Here is a 23613-nt window from a genome sequence, read left to right as displayed (position 1 = left end):
CATATCTAATGAAGAAAAGATACTTAGCAATGTGAATATGGTTGTGTGAGGACAAGTTTAAAGTGAAAAAAGCTCACTTCCGGTTACCGTGCGCGTCTCAAAAACGTGCGTGCTTAAGTTCCCTGATGTCTCTGGTTCGCAGGTGATGGTTTTCTTCTAAGTTATTTTAAATGGAGCGAAGCACAAAACCTTTTACGTCCGTGGTGTTCGTAATGACACAAACACGGGTCCTTTCGTATTTCTTCAAAACGCAGTTCTTTATTTTCGTCGCCTTTCGCCGCTGATAAACAACACTGTGCTTGGTCTAGGCTCCTACACAACTGATCACATCTGCCGCCATTGTTCTTGCGTCAACTGAAAAGCGCACGGTGTTGTAGTGTGCCCGCGATCCCAGTTTTGGAAGAGGCCGCTGAAACAATATGGCGCTTGGTAAACGCAGTTTCGACGTGTCAAAGTAATTTTTACAATTACAAGTAATTTTTACGATTTTCTTGTAATATTCAGACATTATTTTAGTGGGGACGGAAAGGTGAATTGTCTACTAGCTACCAGATCCGAATAATTTCCCTATCTAAAGATTTAAAAACAAAAGTTGTGTTGTGGTCATCTTTACTTATCGTACAAATCGCGAGTCGCCAGCTGGCGACCAGTTCTGAAAATTTAGTCGCCAGTGCTCAATTTTTGGCCGCATTGGCGACCAGTGAGTCGCAATTTCGAGCCCTGCAGTGAGTACCACAAACAACATCTTAACATTGCTAAAGAACTGGGTGACAGGGTAGGAGAAAGGGATGCTCGTTGTCTTTTAGGACGTGATTTGGAACTCTCGGGCGTTCTGTATGAGGCTTGTGAATATTATAAATCCAGTATGAAATTGAGCGAGGTTCTGAGAACTCTTCTTCAGTCCGGATGCATGTAATAATATTCTTCCGTAATGAGTGTCAAGCTATCTACAGCGCTCTATTGAGAACTCTGATAAGGCTTCAAAGGACTAATGAACTCTTGAATGTTGCTGAGAGAGGACGAGCACAGGCTCTGAACGATATCATGAAATTACAGTATTCTGAATGGCCGGCTTGTGGGTCAATAGAACCTGAAGGAACGATGCTCTACATTGCAAGCGATATTGCGGGATATTTTTATTGCGGGCGATATTGTTTTGTTGAATTTTTTTATTTTTTTTGTTGCAATTGCCGTTCCGAAATTTTTTTTGTCCCTTTCCTGCCCTTTTTATCGGCCCTTTTACTCTCGCTTCATTTTGCGTTTCATATTCATTCTGACTGCGGTAAAAAGTTGGATGTTAATTATGGGCAAAGCCTGGAAATGGGGCCTTGATCAATTATAGGTATAATCAAAAAAATTACAATTTCCTCGATTGTGATTGGTGTAAAAAAACTCCTATTTTCCACTAATTCACTTGCGAAGTTGTTATCGGACACTTCAATAAGCAAATCACTTTCAAAGTTGTAGTTTAAATCAGCCAATCACAACCTTGGTTTCAATTTACGCTTCCTTAATTTCCCTTTCTTTCATAACTTGGCTATTCTTTTTTTCTCGGAAATTGTAATTTTTATGATCAATTGCCAATAAGACTTCGTGTCGTACAATTAGGTCTGTTATCATACTCGTGATGAACAATTATCTCCCGTATTATTACCGACCAAATTGGACTCCACTTAGTTCTATTGCCATTTTGTACGTCAGAATGCCGTCGATATCCAAAACCACCTGTTGTGCGGATAGATCTATCCTATCTCTACTATCTGCTTATCAAGAATATCTGGTTGCATTTAAATTGATGACGTCTCAAGTAGTACAAAGGGCGCGACCACTGAGTATGCGTAAATGCGTCATTGGCAGTCAAAGGGTTAATATTTGAGTATTTTATATAAAAATCAAAGTAAGCGACCACCTAGGTGGTCGCTTACGGAAGGTTCGACTGTATTAAATGCGAGTTACCAGAAACCAATTTATTGTAATTTACTTTTGGATGTTGTTCTTACATGGGTTGTAACACAAGAGACCCTCTTCCCCAAAAAATCTACTGGTTGATCACTGACTAAAACTGTTCGTTTAGAGCAGCTACATGTACCGACCTTTAAAGGAGCTCAGTCACGGTTTGCACATTTTGAAAAGTTTAGCCTAAATTTTTCAAATTCGTCGTTTGCAATCCGTGTCAATCTTCGCCATCCCTGACCATCCTTGTTCCTTTATGGTTTATTATTATCTCTTTGATGTTTTTCTATCTTAGTAAACTATTATTTTCAGGTTTCATTTCATTTAAAGGAGATTTTGTAAGTGGCCAAAAAAAAAAAAAGACAAAACACCTCCTTTAAGAACAGATTTCAACCCCATCCCCCCCTGGGGGGACTCCCCTATAAAAAGGCCGGGGGTGCTCGTGGGAAATTTAGAAAAACAAAAACCCTTAGAGGTACCAATTCTGAAACAAAACATTACTTCCTGTCATATTTGTTCAGTTCAATACCCTTTAAGGTACCACAAACGCTCCCGCTGTGGACCTTTTGGAGCTGAACACCCTCAGAGGTACCCAAACCGCCATTTTAACTAAAAAAAAGGTAAAAGGTACGACGAGCAACTCCGTCATTTTTATATGGGAGTCTTTCCCGGGATTTCGACAAAAAGAATTTGAACAGAAAATCCCGGCACTGGTCTGATTAGGTTTTTAGGTACTGTAAACCAACAGAAAACAACGGTTTTAGCTTTGCAGTTCAACCCAAGTGGAGTTTTTCCGAGAAGGAACTGACATCTTTGGCCTGGGAACTAGAAGAAGCACGTAGCGCGAAAGCCTGGGAATGAAGTAAATTGTAAGAGCCAACATGGCGACCTACTTGCAGAGAAGAATGTTGTCTGTCTTCGTTCGCTTTAGCGGTCTGTCCATACGACAGTCCTTACCTGCAAGGCACAATCCTAGCCTGAAGAGAAAGAAAAATCTGGCTGTGAAGAAAAAGAAGAAAACTCCTTCGTTCAACGTTCGTAAAACAGAAATTGTCCCTCCAATTGATCCGGAATCCTTGTTGAATGCAGCACTCTTGGAGGCATCGAGACAACGACACCCACTCGAGGTATCGCCTGAAGAGGAAGAGCGACGAATTTTACTGTTAAAAGAGTGGTCGAGACACAAGATGCAGCAGCACAAAGAAGATCTACAGCGTGTTCAAGAATTGGAAAGGTGTCGCGAAGAAGCCTTGAAGGAACTCAAGAAAAGCTCGTTGCATCTTTATGAACAGGCTATTCAAGTCGGCGGAGATCTTTTCCCATTGCAGTTCAAGGGCCCGACGGAGACGCCACCGATAGCTGACTACATGGCACCTGACATGGATGATAAAGTTAAGGGTGCAAGTAAAGCCAGACGTTAATCAAGGTGATTAATCAAGTTGATTGATCACAGACAGTATTGTTGTGACACATTGGATGTACATTAGTTTTTATTACGTAAATTGGGAGTAACCCTGCGTAAGTCATTTCATCGTGCAACAAACTGCAGACTGCAGATCTGCAATCATTTACTTGCACACCACTCTAGCTAGCTGTAGTTAAAATGAATTTATGGCTCTCCCTTTCTTCCTCAGTCATAAGGAAACAGTTGCATACAGTCAGTCGATATAGTTTGTATGTACAGATCCTTACACTTATTGTTTGCCAACTTGCGAGAAGTCTGAGACCCCCAAAAGTACTTTCTTGTACCATACTGATCAAAATTCATGCAAGATGGGTGAGAAAGGGAGGGGACTGCAAAGCTGCTATGATTTTATTCCAAAGGTCTCTTTTAAGGACATTTGCATGAAAATTTTCCAGTTGATAGATTTTTTAAAAATTTTTACTGCAGTCAGATGATGAGTTACTTGTGTCAGAAATGCCAAAAAAAAAAATTGGGGGTCACTGACTTCATTTCAGAGATAAAGTGTGTGGAAAACTACCCTGATTTCGAAAAATTAGTGCACGTAATTCAGCATGATCTACAGGGGTTTATAGCTAAAAATATTGAAGGTGAGTCAACGGAGGTAAACGATCTTAGTCATATGTTGTAGAAGCAGGTCTGTAGCGTAAATAATTCCAAATTTTACCAGCGTTTTCACAAAACTTAACCCTTCGAGAGGCATTTGAAACCGTCGCATAGATAAACAAAGAGCTAAAAAAGGGAATTTGATGGTGCATTTTGCAAGAAAATTCAAACTTCTAGTCGATAGATTTTCTTCATTTTTTCGCTAAATGTAGAAAATTGGTAGAGAAAATGATCCATCAAAAGAAAAATAGGGGTCACCGAACGTCCAAGATCGTTAAATCCATGCAAAGCTATAGCAGTGGCCATCTCCCCTATCATTGTTCATTTTATTACTTAGCACGCGCTCATGCATGACGTGGCAAGTGAATTTTTGTGCGCAGTAAGGATGTGCAGAAACAATTAGCGCGGACATCCTTAAGGGGTCTCGCTAAGTGAGTGAAGAAATATTTGAGGTTAACCTGCAATGGACTGGCATCCCATCATGGGTGAACATATGGCAAGTGGCTTCATGCTACTTAGCTGATGAAAATGAAGATATGCACAGCCTGATGGGCAATTAGCTTCAATGCTTCACCAATTAGTTGATAAATAGAGATAAGGGTGATAGCAATATGCCATTTCCAAGTTGCTTTTTACCTCTTTCAAAACAAGTCCTGGTGCACAACATTTCATATGGAAATGAGTTTGATTTGCAAGACAATGAACGTGCAAGGAAAGCCCATTTCAATATGAAAGGTTGTGCGCCAAGACTTGTTTGAAACAGAGGTAACAGCAACTTTGAAAGGGCTCATTGATTTCTCCTTACTCAGATCAGTGGGTATGCTAGAATACCAACTGCTGTTCAGTAAAGGAGCCTGCACTCCTACCCCGAACTCACGGCATGATGCGTGGACTTGGCATTGTTAATTTTGACTGATAAGAAATCTGCCTGCATGAATGGAGGCCAATACCATGAGTTATCTCTCTTGCAGTTGCAAAGATGTGCAATATGAAGTGTGATCGCATTAGTGGGACATTTAATTAAATGCTGGCAACTGATGAGATCTTGCGTGACCTAAATTATAGCAGCATAGTCAACACACAAGATAGCCAACAAACCTATGTGCGAGTTTCTATATTTGAACCATTTGGTGCCAGAATGTCAGATAACGAACAAAGCCAACAAAGAGAGGGAAAAATGTAAACATCAAGCTTGAGAAAAAACTCGGTCAAACGAATCTGTGGTCTCCCTGGGGAAAGCAACACCAGTCTCTGGTGATGCCAGACAAAATTTGGTTTTTAAATGATCCTTAGCAAACCAAACAAGCTACATATATGCATAGTAAATTTAAAAAGGGTGCCTGCTTAACAGCAGAAAACGTGCAGACCAACATGTGTGACCTTTGACATGACATTTGCTGCACCAAAGTCAAAGAGATCTGCTCTACTTAAAACTCTTCAATAGAACACAACAAAAATGTCCTTCCACAACAATAATTTGACACAAAATATATTGGAAGGCCAATATTAAAAGGGATAGTGAAAATGGCACTTGTACAGAAGTTTACAAGCTGTAGTGCCAGGTGGGCCTGTCAATGATTGCCATCAGAGGACATTTCTGCCAACCAGAAGGGCCGTATGAATCAAATTATAAATTTAGGTCACAGACATGCTTTGCTCAGGGTTCGTACCCTTTTTCAGAAACAAATTTCCTGGACTTTTCCAGGACTTTCCCAGGACTCAGATTGATTTTTCCAGGACTCTAAAATTCACATTAGCCCATTCACTCCCAAGATCTTAATGTTAATTCTCCTTTTTGTCTGCCATACATTTCATATTTTTTCACTTGAGTTTAACAGATTTCCAGAACTTTCCAGGACCAGTAGCCCTTTTCCAGGACTTTCCAGGTTTTCCTGGACCCGTACAAACCCTGTTTGCTGTTCACCTGTCCAGCCGTCTCTTCTCGTGGAGGAAGGTAGACTGAACTCAAGAGAGCAGAGAAAATCAAGCCTAGCAGTAATCAGCATTTAGCTGATGAGAATGTAGAATATCATCAGCTAGAAGATAATGCATTGATATACCTGGCATGGACAATTTGCATATTGAGCGTGGATCTGTCAAAGATCTATTAAATTATGTTCAGTGTATACCCCTCTTGCTAAAACAGCAGCAACATGTTGCTGTCCCATGATTTGGTTGTTAAAGACAAGACATTTGTGCTTTATTCTTGAACATTGAGTTAAAAATGTACTGCTACTGTATAAAAGTTTCGCGGGTTGTTGTAATCCTCAAATTAGTTTTCTGTTTATCTTCAGCTGACTGAGACAATATATTCATGACTATTGTATAATTATATTCATAATAAAAAAATTGTTTTCACCCCATATTTTATAAATATCGTGGCAAATTAACACAGGGATGGAATAAATTATTCTGCAGATCATGTTTTCTTTCTCGGTGGCCTGTATTCTGATATGTCATGGTCTTCAAAATCCTCCCGACTGTGGCCCTCTCTAAAGGACAAGAAAATTATCATTGATCAGTGATAACAGTCTATGTTGGCCTCACTTCTCCATTACAAGAATTTATATCGGAGTAACCCTCCTGGAGAGTTACAACTTTCATTGTTTGAAAAACACTGGTAATGATTTGTTCCCTTAAAAACATGACATGGTAACTAAATTGCCACACTTGCTTCTGTAACGTGATCAGGTTTCAGGGGGGACATTTCTACAGTCACTGTAAACAAGGACATCAGCAAAGAGTGGCCTACAAGCTCGCCATGCCAGCACTCCCACTACTGAAGCCAGCCTGCATAGAAAGTCAAGTCCGATAGCCTGTGGCTAGTGGCTTTTGTGCAGCTGGGCTAGTGAATTCTATTCTTTGCTTGCCCTATGGGAGAGTGACATTTTCTTGGGAGATCTTTGAGGACATTCAAGAAGTACAGTGTACTGTAACAGATTACACTTGTGAGAAATGTTTGGGGACCAGTGGGAACTATGTTTGGCTAGTAGATTATGCACCTTGTTGAAGCTCCTGTTCAGCATATAAACAGTGTCCTTGACCCCTTTATGAAACTTGCATACCTGTAGCAACGCCGACAATACAAGTCATCATTGCAACCATGACATCTTAACACAGCATTTCCATTGCATATACAACACCAGGGTAACTCATCGTCATCACTGTTTGCTTCATAATCTTTACTAAAAATGCTGCTAAGCTTGGCTGAAGGCTTGACATCTGCAGGCTAACAAGTCACACATAGTGCATTTTACTTAGCATGTTGATAGAATGTAACTTATTATTTGCCTTATGAATGTATTAAGTAAAGTTAGTGCATACTGTCAGTTGGAATCCTGATAGTTCTGACAGCACTGCATTAATAATCGCAAAATACGAACCAATTGAAAATTAGAATGTAAATTCTATTGACATAGAGTACAGTAATTTAGTGGTCCATGCTGCTTGTACACAAACTAGTTTCCTAGTTTTACCTGAAATTATTACACATAACAATGCATGCATGTTGACAATACATCATATGACATTATAACTCCCCAATTTACTTTCAGTCCATAGGGAGGTATTACAATCTTGATATGAACAGACCTTGTTACATCCTGAAATAGAAACTGTCTCAGGGAAGCTGTAAAAGAGTTTTATGTGGTAAAGAAAAATTGAAATTATAAAGGCTGTGTGCAGATTTACCTTAGATTTTCCTGGCTTTTGAGATCTAGACTTGCCAGTGCTGCTAAGACCTAATTATAAATAATTTAAATAGATGAGTGAAAAAGGAACACAACACAAATTGACCAAGGTAACAGCTCTTATCATAACCAGACCAATTGATTTTGAGCTCACAATAGTGCAGCCACCAACTATCAGGTCACCCCACCTCCTTCAAAATGGTGGAGGTGTAGTTAGTAGATTAATAATAATAGGCCAATTTTGATATATTAAAATTCTAACTTGTTGCCGAGGCTTCTAAGGGGAATAAAACAAAAGAAATCGTTTATTCATCCCTTAACCTCAATGTGATTTCTTTTGTTTTATTCCCTTAAACCTCAGCACCAAGTTAGAATGTTAATACATGTATCAAAATTGGCCTATTGCATTAGGTATTGGCCTCATAAGCGCTTAAAAAATGTGCCTTCTGGTTGTCCAGGACAATTGCATTTTCCTGCTGGGCAAGTAGCTTTTCATTCTCACTTGCCCATTAGGCAAGGGACCAGGCAAGTCATCTGCAAACTAAATAAGAAAAAAACCCAAAAAACTAAGACTTGCCCGGGCCAGGGCAAGCAAAATTTGAGAGTTGCTTTTCCGAAGAGCAAGTTGGAATTCAAGTTTTTTTCCGAGCCCTGCTCATATGAAGACATTCTTTTGGCTCATCAGATAGTCCTATTTAATGACAGAGGATACGCCCAGAGGTGAAGTCTACGTGTACACGTATGTAGAATGAGGCTGAATTGGGCTTCAGATCTGAGCTCATGTCCAATCATAACTTGATGTTCCATGCCGAGAAGCATGTATGAATACTTTAGTTAATTACCTTTACCAGTGTCAATATCATCTGTTTTTATTTCCAGAGCTGCTTCATCTAATATCTATAGAAACAGTGAGTGGTACATAACATGTAGTTGCAATATGTATTTCCATTTCAATTGATTCATTGGCCTAAAAGGTATTTAGTTCTTTTATTTCACACTCCTAAGAAAATGTTCTCATGTTCCAAACTAATTAATGTTCTAAGTAGCAACATTATTATTTACTCTGTAATTCATATGTGAGCTTAATTAACTTAAACTTAAGCTAATACTAGGGGTATCAATGGTAACATAATTGGCCAACACACTTGCTAAATTTGAAGTTGTGACATTATGTAGATGAACATTTACACCATTTAAACTTAATTTTAAGTTTAGTTCCCACCCTCATGACATTTGATACACACTTCAGCAAGGCCAGTAATATTTAAGGTTATGCAGTTTTACTTTACACACTTATTACTGCCTGATGTAGATTCTTGTTGGCAGACTGATGAACTTTCAGGGGTGCAGGGGGTTAAAATAGAAAGGCTTTTTGACACTAGGCTAATAGTTTAGAGCTTGTTAATAAACTGAAATACAGTGTAAAAATAAAACAAACCTGTTTGAGGTATCTTTTACTTGCTGTTTCATCATCTTCATCACTGTCAAAGTCACTAAATTTAGGTTGATTTGTGAGACCTGCAAGCCAAGTAGTGCATGTAAATTATCCAAAAAATAACTGTGATAATGTTACTACATGTATTTCCCAATATTTTCCTGCACCCAAGAAACATCATGTGAACAGTACAGTGGGTTTCAGAAACTTCTGCTCTGATCTTGTAATCTTGAAATCCTTAGTGATGAGTCAAAAAGTCTGGGTTTTGTATGTTTCTTTTTGTTTGACAATCTAAAATTGCTAAAGTCTCAGTCTTGGTTTGAGTGCTGGCCATGGTCCTAACATGTTAAGTTCAACTGGGCGAGTCACTTTAAAGATTCTCACAGTGCCTCTCTCTCTCTCACTACACCAAGGGGTATCAACGGGTGGTGTGTCACAGTATTAGAAGTCATTCACAACCTTACAGAATGCTTAGCACAACCTGCAATAGACTAGCTAACCATCCAGGAAGGGAAAAGCAACACTACTTAGGAAACTACTCACAGTGCATCTCTCTGATTCCACCCAGGGGGTATCAATAGACAGTGTGTCACGGTATTAGAGGCCAGCTCCTGATAGGTCAACCTTACTGAATACAGTTATAATCTGAAATAGACTAGCAGCCCATCTTGGAGAGGAAAAGTAAATCATGCATGGACAATAAGATCTGTTGGCCATTTTTGGTATGCACCTGATTATACTATTACATTATCAACTCACTTGGATCAATATCCTTCAGTTTTGCCAGCCTCTGTTCAATTTCCTTGTCTGTAACTGTAACTGCAGTCATTGGATCATCCTCGTCAAGCTTGGTTTCTACTAACATTTGCTTCATCAAATCATTCACCTCTTCCACCTCAGATTTCTTTGGCAGGAGGGTATTGATCTATTAACAAAACAACAAAACAAAACAAAACAAAACAAAACAAAACAAAACAAAACAAAACAAAACAAAACAAAACAAAACAAAACAAAACAAACAAAACAAAAAACAAAACAAAACAAAACAAAAAAAGAATGAGCACTATGACCAATGAGTAAAGAGGTTATGATAACTATCCTTTTCTTCCATTGGGCCCCACAGATCGGCACACACTGGGGGACATGTTGCAAGGACATGAAGTAGGAACAAGCCCCTTTGTGTATACACATACTGTAGGATCCATGTTGCAGGGACAGTATGAAAAGCAGGTGCACACGAAGAGGATTGAGGCATAAAATATGCATTGTAGCAGGGACAGTATACAGTTGTTTCGAGAAAGGTTGTCAGTAAAAAGCGTAAAAGTGTACGCGACAGTCCCAAAAGTTAGTATGGGTAGAAGTAGATAGCTGCTGTACACGCTGAATACAACATGGCAAGCGTATTTCGTACAAGTTTCTTTTTGCCACCTGAATTTTAGAAGAATTTTCAACTATAAGTCATGTAACAGTAAAAGAACAGCTACAGAAAAATGGTTGCATGAGTGGAAATCTAATGTATCCCTCAATGCTTCAGGTGCAAAAACACAAATTTGTGGATTTCTTCTACACCGATATGAATACCCACACTACCATTCGGTCTTGTCTTGTAGGCTTGATGTTTCATCTGACAACCTCTCTCCAAACAGCTGTACGTTGGAGCAGTGCACTTGATAACACATTGAAAATTGAAGTCATTTTGTCCCTACTTCATGATGCAGGAATTCAAACCAGCTGAATTTCAAGCAACAATATGTTACAGGCGTGTCACATGAGGAAAACTATTGCTACAACGTGTCCCTACTTTAAAGACACATGAAAAAAAAAAAAAAAAAAAAAAAAAAAAATCAGTTATAATTTGGATGGAACATGCAGTAAACAGTTCTCTACACTTCATGCTACAGTAGCTAACCTTTACAAACCCTTCAGTGTAATGGAATTGAATAAATGTACAAAGTCAATGTAATCACATTTGATTTCTGCATGGATGTTGCCTTTCTGCCAGTGAGGCTCTCAAACCTTTCTCCTAATTCTTGATCTGTTAGTGCTGACCCTGGCAGTTTCTCTGGTGAAAGAGTTGGGGGATATTACAGAATCAACAATGTTCACAAAAAATAATATTAAGTAAACACAGTTCTATGGGCTATATACTATTATAGGTATGTTGACCCCAAAGGGTACAGTGTATGGTTTTTTTAGCTGCTTCGGTGAGAAATAGTTTATGGTTTTTGCACTCTAGTCTTGAATTGGGCATGTTTTAAAGAAGAAGCTATCCTAATAAACACACACATATATAAACATTGGCTTTCACATCAGTCTGAACCAGGGAACTACACCTGTAAGTTCAAGGCAGGTCTGGAACAGGGCATTGATTTAAGGGTCAAGTCTTAAATAGGGTATCTAAATTTTGGTCAGGTCATACATAGGGTAGGAAAAATTGCAGATTTTGGTCTTAAATAGGGTAAGGGTTGTGGGAAGCGGGTTATGCAAAAATACTCAATTTTTCTGGGAGTGCTCTCCAGGTATTCTGACAACAGAAAACAAATTGCAGCACAGAACATGACAATTAACACTCCAACACATGCAATAGCCAATCAAATATTGAGTTCCATGCACTCTTGTTCTCAGTCTTTAACATAACACTTTATGTGCCATTTACAACTGCTAATTTAAGAGAGGAAGCCATATCAGCCATAGCTGGTTTTCATGTGAAGTGTCTATAGATGCAGGTCAAATCATTATTGTAATTTGAAAATGTTGGTTTTTCAGGAGGGAGGAAATCTGGATTATCCTGAGAAAATCCTCTCATTAAGTTTTAATTCACCTGCAGCCTTGATCTTCACACCCGTAACAAACTTGTTACTTTATGGGTGAATTGTATGAACAAAAGGCAATTCCAGTCGTAACATCAAGGGCTGATCAGGCACACTCAGCCATAACAGGTGTTACCAGTTACGACCCTTACAACAAACCCAACCCACACATGGCACCACACCTGATAATAGAATCTGGCTCACAATAGTGGGACCAAGGCAAGTGTTCTCACCATTCCACTATCTCTACTCCCCCGGGCCGTATGCCTTACCTGGACAAGAATCATTGGTCTTCAGCTCTACAAGCCTCCTCCTAATTGCCTCGTCAGGATCAGCTGAGAGATTTTCATTTTCTGAAGATGCTGAGCTAGGTACATGTATATTTCTTTCAACTGTTCCAGCTGCTGTGTCGCTTTTCTGAATGACATTGGAGAAAATTAAATTGTCTCATTACGTGGTTAATAATCAATATCTTATCTACTGCTTATTAATATAAATCTAATGAAAATGCTTTGTTCCCTACAGTTTACCCAGATGATGGTACTATGTTGTCCATCATGAGATGCAGAGTACACTGTATGCTGTCTTCATCTTGCCTGCTCTCATAGCTACAACACCTATATAATAATTACATGTCATACAATCTTAATAATATTTAACTTACTATAGACAGGACTCCTAACAAAACAATTCATTTTACATTTTTATTTGTCTTCATGCAACTGAATCCCTGATAATTACCTGACAACTGCTAGTGCTAAAACTAGGTCTAGGTAAAGCGGTGTCCTTGTTTAAGTCATTCAAATTACGCCCATCTGCACCTTGAGATTCCTTCTCCAGCTTTCTGGAAACATAAAGAAAACATCACCTTGAGAGGAGTAAAATTCTGAGCTATAAACGAAAAAATGTCACCTGAGTAGCACACAAAATCTTCAAACAGGCATGGAACTTACACTGCAAGATTGAAGTCCATTAAGGTGATTCCTTAGTATTGCACTGCGCATCCCTACTGCGCACGATTTTTGCGTCATTAGCGCACCCATACAAGTGCGTGCGCATACAAAACGTAAGAGATTTCCCTCAAACTAAGCTCGAGAGCGAAATAATTATAAATGCACCTTTTCTCTTAAACGAGCATGGTGACCACTATTTTTTATTTCATAATTTCAATGAGAACAATATCCTAAATAACTGAGAAAAAAATTAGCAGAAATCTATGGCTTTTTTTTTGGCAAATGAAATAAATACTACAGAAGGAGACATAACGGGCCCAACAGCGCATATCCAAATTATGTTTCTTTTAAAGGATACAAAAACGTAGGGTATTTGAGGACATTTTTTCTGGGATGTAGATGAATAAACAATCAAAGAAAGTCAAACCCTGTGTGTTATAACACGCTGCAGTGAAAAATATTCGAGCTTATTTGTTGCGCACGGAGATTACCAAAAGTCACCTAAATAACTGTATTTGTCAGCATTGTGGCATGCAAACAAGCACGGCGACCCCCTCTTTTTACTACATTTTTTATACCTCCTTGTCCTGTAACAATAGCATACCAAGTTTCATCGGAAACCTATGGCGGGTTCTTTTACTAGGGAATCACCTTAAAATCATAAGACTTGTGAATTTTTTAATGAACACAGGAACAATCACAACTGAAGGTTTTCAGGAGTTTTTCACAAGTTTTTCATGGCCTAAATTAAGGGTGTTTTTGTGACATGTCAGAAATCCCATGAAAAAACCATTAAAAATACTGTGAGAAACCCCTAAAAATTCCTGTTTAATGACTCATGAAATATTCTTTACATTAAAGTCCCAGAATGAGCAATACTGTATTATTGTTATTTGTACTAACTTTGTCACAGTCTTTCAATGTCAATATCAACATCAACATCTTCAATTTCTTACTATTAATACATGTATGAATATCATTACAATTTTAGTTTATTAAATATAGGTTGTATGTTTCAGATGACATAATAGTCGTAATCTTGTTTGAATGAGACTGGAGCCTAAAGGACCTGTTAGGTATGGTATGCAGTTTGCTCAATGGCTAATAATCTTTTTGATTGACACATTCTTGACTTGGGACAGTGTTATGAATATGACCTATTAAAACTGTAACTTGTTCTGAACTAACGAGATGAAAGAGTAAACAAGTTTCACCTTGTTGTATTCTTGTAGCACTGATCACACACTTTCATTTTCTTTGAACCATGTTCTGGCAAAATCACTGAATGAGAAGTACAGCCAGAGCAAAACAGTCGGCCACATTTTTTGCATCCATGCTGACAATGTAAAAAAAAAATATTGGTAGATCGTATTATAAGCAGCTGATCAATGCATCTGAACAGTACAGTATCACTTAAAAGTGAGTTACAGTATCACTTCTCGTCTCACAAGAAATGAGAAGCATGTCATAACATGATGATATTTCAGCAAATAAAGTGATTCCTTCATCTTGAAATTATCAAACAACAATATGTACAAAATTTCGCAAATTATTTTTTTAAAAATTCTTTTGCACAGTAAGGAGCTTAAGCAATGACGACGGCAACCCTGAGGACGACACCTAGTAAAAGTCTAAACCCTAAACCCTAGAGACCCTTATTGTTCATGCTCCCCCCCCCCCCAACCTCACACTGATGAGGTAAGTTATTTAAGGACGTTTGTACTAATTGTTTCTGCACATCCTTACTGCGCAAACAAATTCACATGCCACGTCATACATGAGAGCGCATGCTAAGTAATAAAATGAACAATGATAGGACAGATGGCCATTGCTGAAGCTTTGCCTGAATTTAACAATCTTGGATGTTCGGTGACCTCTATTTTTCTTTTGATGGATCATTTTCTTTACTGATTTTCTACATTTAGCGACGAAATGAAGGATATCTATCGACTAGAGGTTGGAATTTCTGCAAAATGCACCATCAAATTCCATTCATTTAGCTCTTCGTTTATCTGTGCGATGGTTTCAAATGCCTCCTCAAAGGTTAAGTTTGTGAAAACATTGGTAACATTTGGAATGATTTATGCAACAGACCCACTTCTTCAAAATATGACTAAGATCGTTTGCCTCTGTTGACTCACTTTCGTTATTTTTAACTATAAACCTCAGTAGACCATGCTGAATGATGTGCACCAATTTTTCAGAATCAAGGAAGTTTTCCACATGCTTTATCTCTGAGACGAAGTCGGTGACTCTCAATTTTTATTGCATTTCTGACACAAGTAACTCATTATCTGACTGCAGAAAAAAATTTAAAAAAACCTATCGACTGAAAAATTTTTGCGCGAACGCCCTTAAAGGAGGGAAGATCAAATTGGCCACATTATACCCCCTCAGATATAACATGACGGACAGCTGGGAGCAGGGGGGATGAATGACCCCAGGACATGAATCTGTGAATCTGGAATACTATATCTCCTAGACCAGTGTACGAGCGATTTTGGCTCCACATGCTCCACTGTACTGTGAGATATACCACTTAAAGTCTATGCACACGCAAAGTACATGAAAGAAACTTCACTCATTTATTGTCACTGCCAATGTTGTGTATATCTTTTATTTATACAAATGACTTCTGACTTCCAAAATCGCCACAGAATTGTGAAGAATATAAACTGATATTGGAGTTTAAGCAGTTCGTAGCACGGCCTAGGAGTATAACCCGGAGCCTTTCCACTTAGCAGAAAATTTATCTTACTTAGTTCTAAGTGACAGCTCGTCAGGAGCGCCCAAACCACCGGACAGCGCTACCTCCCAAAATGTTATGCACAACAAAAAATAATTAAAACACTCTCTGATAAGCACTTTCAACGGAAAACAACAGAAATGCTAACCTCTCGTTTAAAGAAGCCAAATTCTTGCCCACAACCAAAACACTGCAAACCCGCCATATTTTACAAATATTGGAGCCTGCGTTACTAGCAGATGTTATCTCAGGGAGTTCAGTCATTTGCCATTACACAAAGTGTCCACATGTCAGTCATGTCTCATCATGGCGGAAGAGCGTTCCATGGATCGGGACATGGAAAGCAGAAAAAAGAGGACGCAGAGAAAGAAAAAGTCGAATTAGCAGAAGAAGAGGAAGAAGAAGAAGATCCGTTTGATACTAGGATTAAAAATTCAGGATGTGCAGACCTTCATTACGCTTTACTGGTGAGCTTCACTTTCCTACACTGGTCCAAGATTGTACATCGTGTAAGCTTAAGCTTATATAAGTAACACTTAATCACTGTGTACTTCACACCGGCAAGCGTGATAAACAGTTTAGCAACAGTACATTTTCGTCGCTTGGTTCTGAATTAGATACTGGGTTCGCTTTGTTTTCTTTTTCGGTGACATGGAGGAAATTCCACTGTTTACAATTATTATTACGATGTGACCCGGAGTCCCAGACCCGCTGTGTGATAGCGGCGTGAAATGAGTTTGTTTGAAATGGCTTTTTCTGTCCGGAATGTCCCTTATGGCAAAGGTTAAAAAAAACAACATATTTGCTGGGAAGTGTAACCCAAATTTTAAAACAAGCAAGCTTCTCAGTCGACGAAAACAAGCACAGGACTATGCATGCATGACAAAAGCGTGTTCAAGTGATCGAAGGGCTTTTTTCCGTAGGTGACATGAACAAGCGAGTAAAGGTAAAGACAACCGCTCGCATGCCTTGATATTTTTTTCCTGAACGGATGATCAAAGGTGTTCAACGGCTTACTCAAGTCGTTTGAACGGATGGATGTTCCAGTGAATGGGTGAGCAAGTCATTCGAACAGCTGGATGTTTTTAACAAACGGGTGAGCAAGTCATTCGAACAGTTAGACCTTTTTATCAAACGGGTGAGCAAGTCGTTCGAACAGATGGATGTTTTGACCAAACAGGTGAGCAAGTCATTCAAATGGCTGGGCATTACTACCGAACGGGTGATCAAGCTGTTCGAACGGATGCAAATTTTTTTGAATGGATGACCCAGGTCATTCGAACAATGCAAATTTCTTTCAAACAGCTTTCAAACGGCTTCTAAACGGAATTCTGTTTGAAAATGGAAAGCCATTAAAGCACGTTTTGGCGTGAAAGGTCACATATGTATATATGCTGGTCATAATTACTGGTCCCGAGGGAAACAGTCAGGTTTGTTTTTCCAAGTATTTCGATGTTTTCTGAGATGAAGTTGAGGGAAACATTGAGAGACTTGAGGGAAAACAAAACTACCTGTTTCCTTTGAGACCAGTAAATATTTAAGTCTCGTCATATAGTCAATCGAATTCGGAAATCAAACTTGATGGCACTCAATCCGCAGATTGTGTTCATTTGAGTTTGATTGAGTTCGGTAATCAAACAAAATCAAACACCAATCTTTGTGTGAATTCGATTTCTGAATCAGTCGAACTCAATTGAACAAATAGAACCCAGCGCACTCAATCTATTAGATTGTGTTCAATTGAGTTCAGCAATCAAACTCCATTAAACACAATCGTTCCATTCTGTTTGGTGAATAAATTCGCTTGAGGGAAGGTCAGGTTAAGCTCGTGGTCTGAAAAACACGAAAAAAACATTTGCTATACTGAAGCAACCTTGAATAACTTGTTATTGATTTTCAATATCAGTTTTACAAAAATGAAGAGTTCAGGAATCAATGATGTAATTTGTGATAATTGGTATTGACATAAATTAACGTGTCCGGCTTTGGCACATGTAGGATGTTGCTTGATGTATCTCTTATGCACTTTGCTGAACGCTTATTGTCACAATTAAAACATATCTTGGGCGTGGCTGACCAACATGCCCGTGCCTCAACCTTTGAGTGTGTTCGGTTCTGTAGTGAAGGCAAAGTTCCAATTATTTTTGTGCGAGTTCAATTTCATTTGATTGTCAGACTCATTTGATTGAGACTGATTTGAATTCAGTTTGACTGGGTACAATTGACTATGCCAGGTTAAGTGTTTTGTTATATAGTTGGAGTTAAGCAAAGAGGCAAGAAGAGTTACCCCCATGTCAAAGTAACCTCTGTTTAGTGAGAAAGTGGGAGAAAATTACATAATATTGTAACCTGCTTGGTGACATTTAGATTTAGCATTACCACAGGACCATATATCAACCAATGAGAGTGTTCAGATTCAACGTAACTCCAGCTATATCACAATGTAGACAGTCAATGGAGTCTGGATGAAACTTGGGGATGCAGAGTGTAGTGGATCATTGGAAGGAGCTCATGCTTCCCTTGTTAATATTCAATGAACTCAAGGACCACGGGGCCAAGTTGGGCTAAGTGTTTTTGTTTCCATAGAAATTACCCCTTCCATAGTAGAGGATTTGCTGATTAGTTTAATGTTTGGAAATCCTTATGGAAGCTTACACTTGGACTTCCCAGGAAGTTCAGTTTTCCTTTTGACTGCCTACTTCAATATAATTTAGTAAAAAAGACTATGTGTTTCCTCTGATTTATCAGTACCCACCTTAACATGAAAGTTTCTCTTCCCTTTCCTTAAACTATTGCCATGTTTAGAACCTAATGTTTGATGTAACAACCCTCCCTCATTCTCCCATTTTTCTTAAATGTGTACATAATGTCTTTCTTTATGATTGCGTAAATTGTTTCATCAAAAATTGCTACATTTGGTGTTGTTTTGAAGGCTTAGTTGCGACATGTGAGACACTCATTTGTGTTTTTTTGAGCCTCTACAGTTCTTTGATAAATTCATCCCAAGCCTGCAAATTATACATACATGTAGACAAAGACATGGAGGGCTCTGTCTGCTGTCTTTTAGGGTTTGGTCAGGATTTTAAAAACTAAATATTCCTCCCAGACAATAATTATCTTTCAGAAGGTTGCTTAAAATACTTTTTAAAGTATTTTTGGGAGGATGTTTTTTAAAACAACTGCCCAAAGTGTGTAATCCATAGACACCCAGATGCACTTGTAGCTAATAGGTTAGGTCTCTATTATTAAAAACTGGATCATTGCATACTGTAAACTTCCGATAGTAACGATCCCCCGAAAGCAGCTACCCCTTGAAAGTAATGTAAAAAAGTCATTGCCTCAAGTAAATCCTGAGAGTAGTGACCCCCCCCCCCTGAAAGTAGCGACCCTCCTGAAAGTAGCGAGCCCAGCCGCAGGCCAACTCCACCTAGTGGCCAAAAATTACAAGACCAAGGTTTAATACAATGGTATAGTTCTTTCTCTAATCATAGTGAAGTGAAGAGGAAAATGAAGTTTTCTTTGCATTAAAATTTAAAACTCTTCATGTCATTTTCAACAGGAATGTAGGTTATAACGGAAACATTTCGGCTTGAAAAGAATATTGAAAAATTGGCTGATTCCCCCATGCAGTAGTCGGGTCAAAGCAGGAGTGCGCCTGAGGGTGTGTGGGTGCAAGGAGCTTAAGGACAAGGAATAGAGATTCCTTGTTTCTATGATGTCACTGTCAAAAAAAAGCAGGTGATAAAGGGGCTGAAAAAAGAACTCTGGGAGAAACTTGCACAACTTGTGGCGTACAACAGACAACACGATGTAGACATGTAGAGGCCACCCATATGTTAAGTAACATGAAACTGGAACAATGACGAATTTTTACCTTGTTTTGAAAAAAATGTTTTGGTATGAATTGCCATCTTTTCTTTCGTAAAAAAAAAAGCTCAGTTGTACCAACTTTGTGTAACTTTTTTTGCTCCCCACAAGTAGCGACCCTCCAAAAGTAGTGAGCCCCAAAGGCTGCTACTTCCTAAACTAACAAGGGTCGTTACTACAGGAAGTTTACAGTAATGCAATCACAGAGTTTTCATTGGCTTAGCCATCATTATATACAAGCCATTATACCATGTTCTACATATACGGTAAGCGTATGCATGATTTCTTGGGCTGTTTTTTATTTTTGTTTAGTTTGCTATATTTTGGGGGCGTTTCTAATAAAACATTTATTCCACTCATGTTTGTTGGATATGAGATGATTATAGCTGACTCAGTGCAAAGCACCTCGTTGGTTATCTACCATCTCATATCCAACGTGCTCTCATGGAATAATGGCTGAATATACCTTTAAACTTGCATCTGAATAGTTTGCTAATGTGGGCATCAAATATTTTTTAAGGACTGCATGGATGAACACAAAGACTGGAGGAAATGTCAGGAACATGTAAAAGCTTTCAAGGCCTGTATTGATGAACAGAACAAACAGAAGAAGGCCTAAATGCTCTGAAGGAGTTTAAGGGATACGTAGACATTATTTGAACATGGTGAGATTCCTTCAGCACATTTGTATGTACCAAGTCTAAAGAGGGATCCATGGATGACAGGCCCATCAACCACTAAAGATGAAGAAGAGCTAGTTTATTGCAATGCAGAGTTTTGCTTCTTAAGAGAGGTTATTGTGATTTTCAGTGTTATTAGAAAACCGGGCTGATGTAATTGCCAATGTCTTTTTGATGACATGAAGATTCTACTACACCCAGGGTCCTGTTAACCATTACCTAGCTGCAATGACAAACTATGTAATGCTGGCATGGTGAACAGAACTTCTTTGTAGAGGTTCCAAGGGAATTGATGGCACTGCAGCAGAGCTGCTGCTTGTGTATATACCAATGGACGACAGAAGTGTTGAGACACTTTGCCATTTTGGAGTACTTAAGGTGAATTCCCCCCCCCATCTCTATGATACTAACCCCTCCCCCCCAAAACAGTGTTGAATATCCTGTCTCTAGAACTTGCCTTTTTCCTGTACAACATTGAAAAGGGGGAGGGGGGTTGGCTGTCAATGTAAACCGGATTTGAAATGGAATAAGTGAAATGTTGCAATTAGCACTCGATTCAGTCAACTGTCTCAACTACTTTTGTCACCCATTGTACCATCCAGAATGAAAATCCATCACAGATCTACTGCGGAAATGATATGGGATCCCTTGCCTCATTTTTTCACACTCTCGTCCACTAGTAGCAGGAAAAAAAGGACCCACCTTCATTCAGCCCCTGTTTCCTTTGGGGCACCTCTTCGTTAGCCTCCCCAGCAGATGCTCTTTATGTGCAATGAGTGATGAACACAACGAGCCTCTACATAGGAGGCTACCTCTCCATCGGCTTCTGCATGTGGGACATGATCTGTTTTTAATCCTTTTGCAGATTGCAAATGTAGCTGTAGCTGTAGATGTAGATCATGTAGATGTTATTGTATACCGTCCTCATCAACGATGGGTCAAATTTTATTGGTGATTAAAGGCCCATTTACACAGGCGATTTTTGTCGCGACAACTCGATGCAGCTTTTGTCGCGCTAAAGTTGCATCAAGTTTCAAACATGTTCGAAACCCCTGCGATATCGCGGCGACAAATTCCACTGAAAATCGCACCTGGTTTACACGTGCAATTTTGAAGTTGCAACTTTAGCGCGACAAAAATTGCATCGAGTTGCCGTGACAAAAATCGCCTGTGTAAAGGCTGTCAGCACTGTTACAGTGTTGTGAAAATTTCAAAGATTTTTCCATTTTCTGATGTAATTGCCTCAAGTTCTGAAATGTAGTTAAGACATTCAAGGCAAGATTTCAATAAACAGTAATACGCAACTAAAGAATGAAAAATGGAGAGGATCTAGACAGGTGACTGAATATTTCCCATGAACTCGTTGGGTTCAAGAAGGAAGTAGTGATCTGTCATGCAAGCGCAGAGTTTTGCTGATTTCCCCTCTAATAGACAATAGGCCAATTTCGATATATTAAAATTCTTTCTTGTCTTTGAGGCTTAGGGGAATAAAACAAAAGAAATCGCATTGAGGTTGAGGGATGAATAATTAATTTCTTTTGTTTTGTTCCCCCCTAAGCCTCAGAACCAAGTTAGAATTTTTATATATCCAAATTGGCTTATTTCCTCTATGAGATGTTCCTGCAGGGAAACATGGTTATTGTATTCATCAGAACAAATATCCAGTCTAAGATGATGAATACAGCTACCATGATTCCCTGCAGGCACATCTCATGGAGGGAATTTTAAATTGGTCGTTTGCTGAATGGATAAAATTTGAAAGTTATTGTGAAAAACAAATGCACCACATTTTTTTATTGTTCCCTTGAGTTTTTGAATAGTTTAAGGCGTCACTTGTGTGGTCTTTAAGAGTGCACACCATGGCCAAGGAAACATTGCACTTATGGTAATAGACTTAAGGAAAATCTTCAGTCCCAACCGAGGAAAGCGGGAAGAGGTTGAACACAGGGAAATGCACAAATACAAAGTCGGTCGCAGGCTTTTTATTTACATCCTCAAATAGATGGAGACGGTTTTCATTTGAGTGTCGGCAATCCATTGGTTTGAATCGACTACGCTGCACGATTGGCTTAAAAAAAAACTCGCGCCACTTTCTCATCTAATCAGAAGTAAGACCAAAACCAATCATGGCTCGTTCGCACTCTTTTACCCGCGTTTCGCGGCAGCTGCATGTAATTACCAGAAGTTTTGATTGGTTCACTGTACTGTCTGTATCCTTTGTGATTGGCTAGAGTGATTACTTTGGTTTTGCTTTTTCGACACTCAATTGAACGCTATAAAGAGACCAAAACAATCACAACTAGTTGTAACTGGACTGACTACAGCTGTTACTGCGGTTAATGTGACAGTTAATGTTACGGGATCGCCGCGAAACCAATTATCGCGTATATTTTCCACGTTTTAAAGATTTCAGGCTCTAACAAGATATAACAAGACCAATATATTTTTTACGACTACTTTTTTTCTTCTGTGGAACAGTAAACATATAACTATTGAAAATGAGCCCTTTTTCGGAGATCCTAGTTCAAGCGGAAAATTCACTTTGCGCAAGATGTCATATGTTAAATGCGGGTGGAAACACTAACGATTGAAGAATTCCAGAAGAAGTTTAAAATCAAAACAAATTATCTTTACTACCTTCAATGAAGTTCTGCCATTCCATCGGACTTAGGTCCGTCCATACTACACTGGAGAAATTTGAAAACGCAGCTTTATTTCTACGGTTAGCCTTACGTCCACACTAATCCGTCAGGAAAACGCTTTTTACAACAACTGCAGAAATTCTCGCGCTACTTGGCTAATTTTCATTGTCAATAAGCGGACAGACACGTGAATTTATAATTTATGGCATGTAGTTTTGCAAAAAACAAGTTGACGGCAGTGTTTGATTCGTCTGTCTTGTTATTGACAATGAATCTCGATCCACAGCTACTTTGACAATGTTATGACGAGATTCATGATCAATAACAGGACAGACGCATGAAAACCTGATGTCGATTTGTTAACTTCAAACCGGAGGAATTTGAAAACGCCGGCGTTGAGTTATAGTGTGGACGGAGAGCATTTTGAAAACGAAGCTTCATCACGATAAAAATGTGATTTTTCTTCCCGAGTTTACCTCAAAATTTTAATCCAAAATGACCCCTCGGTGATTGTTGTGTCTTCAAATTTCGTACAGTACTTATGTCAAAGATATTTCTTTCTCAAAGAAAGAAGTAGCTAATAGTTGTAAAAATAAGGTTAATTTGATATGAATAAACACTAATAACTGTTTTTGCAGCTTCCCGTTTTTTGATAACGTCTAACTAAGGCTGGTTGAAAGGTCCAAACTAATTTGCTTCAACTGAGCTACGAAACACGTTTTAATATTCAGCGAAGATTGTAATGTTTCCTTTTAAAGGAAAAGACAATT

General features: G+C 38.8%; 3 protein-coding genes across 5 annotated transcripts; 2 read left to right on the top strand and 1 right to left on the bottom strand.

Moving 5' to 3' along the window:
- The first annotated feature begins 2781 nt into the window (after positions 1-2781).
- Positions 2782-5062, top strand: LOC110063123 (large ribosomal subunit protein mL40-like). The gene has a single exon (XM_089291256.1). The coding sequence runs from the start codon at positions 2835-2837 to the stop codon at positions 3372-3374; it is 540 nt and encodes a 179-aa protein (XP_089147382.1). The 5' UTR covers positions 2782-2834; the 3' UTR covers positions 3375-5062.
- A 1129-nt stretch (positions 5063-6191) lies between these two features.
- On the bottom strand, positions 6192-15918 carry LOC110063142 (abscission/NoCut checkpoint regulator-like). 3 transcript variants are annotated; one of them, XM_020770095.2, is made up of 11 exons: positions 15803-15882; positions 14123-14244; positions 12697-12799; positions 12228-12372; positions 11113-11207; positions 9905-10070; positions 9149-9228; positions 8553-8607; positions 7712-7761; positions 7087-7250; positions 6192-6513 (listed from the first exon to the last, which is right to left on the bottom strand). In XM_020770095.2, the coding sequence occupies exons 1-11, from the start codon at positions 15857-15859 to the stop codon at positions 6441-6443; spliced, it is 1110 nt and encodes a 369-aa protein (XP_020625754.2). In that variant the 5' UTR covers positions 15860-15882; the 3' UTR covers positions 6192-6440. The 3 variants fall into 3 exon arrangements, with proteins under 3 accessions (XP_020625754.2, XP_020625755.2, XP_089147323.1); XM_020770096.2 differs by having other exon boundaries at positions 8559-8607; XM_089291197.1 differs by lacking the exon at positions 14123-14244 and having other exon boundaries at positions 15803-15918.
- Positions 15894-23474, top strand: LOC149110793 (uncharacterized). The gene is made up of 2 exons (XM_089291270.1): positions 15894-16121; positions 20042-23474. The coding sequence occupies exons 1-2, from the start codon at positions 15894-15896 to the stop codon at positions 20138-20140; spliced, it is 327 nt and encodes a 108-aa protein (XP_089147396.1). The 3' UTR covers positions 20141-23474.
- Positions 23475-23613: the final 139 nt, after the last annotated feature.

This window comes from Orbicella faveolata, unplaced genomic scaffold (genome assembly GCF_042242905.1).
Source record: "Orbicella faveolata isolate gen_17 unplaced genomic scaffold, um_ofav_v1 contig_24, whole genome shotgun sequence".
Taxonomy (NCBI): domain Eukaryota; kingdom Metazoa; phylum Cnidaria; class Anthozoa; order Scleractinia; family Merulinidae; genus Orbicella; species Orbicella faveolata.
Note: the sequence above shows the minus strand (reverse complement) of the source record. Positions and strands in the feature narration are given on the sequence as shown.

Excerpts from the sequence above, each read along its gene's own strand:
- LOC110063123 (XM_089291256.1), top strand. The coding sequence starts at position 2,835 with ATGGCGACCTACTTGCAGAGAAGAATGTTGTCTGTCTTCGTTCGCTTT.
- LOC149110793 (XM_089291270.1), top strand. The coding sequence starts at position 15,894 with ATGTTATCTCAGGGAGTTCAGTCATTTGCCATTACACAAAGTGTCCAC. Across the intron at positions 16,122-20,041 it reads ACCTTCATTACGCTTTACTG|GACTGCATGGATGAACACAA; the intron begins GTGAGCTTCACT and ends ATATTTTTTAAG.
- LOC110063142 (XM_020770095.2), bottom strand. The coding sequence starts at position 15,859 with ATGGCGGGTTTGCAGTGTTTTGGTTGTGGGCAAGAATTTGGCTTCTTT. Across the intron at positions 12,800-14,122 it reads TGCTACAAGAATACAACAAG|AAAGCTGGAGAAGGAATCTC; the intron begins GTGAAACTTGTT and ends TTATGTTTCCAG. Across the intron at positions 7,251-7,711 it reads AAAAGCCAGGAAAATCTAAG|CCTGCAGATGTCAAGCCTTC; the intron begins GTAAATCTGCAC and ends GTGACTTGTTAG.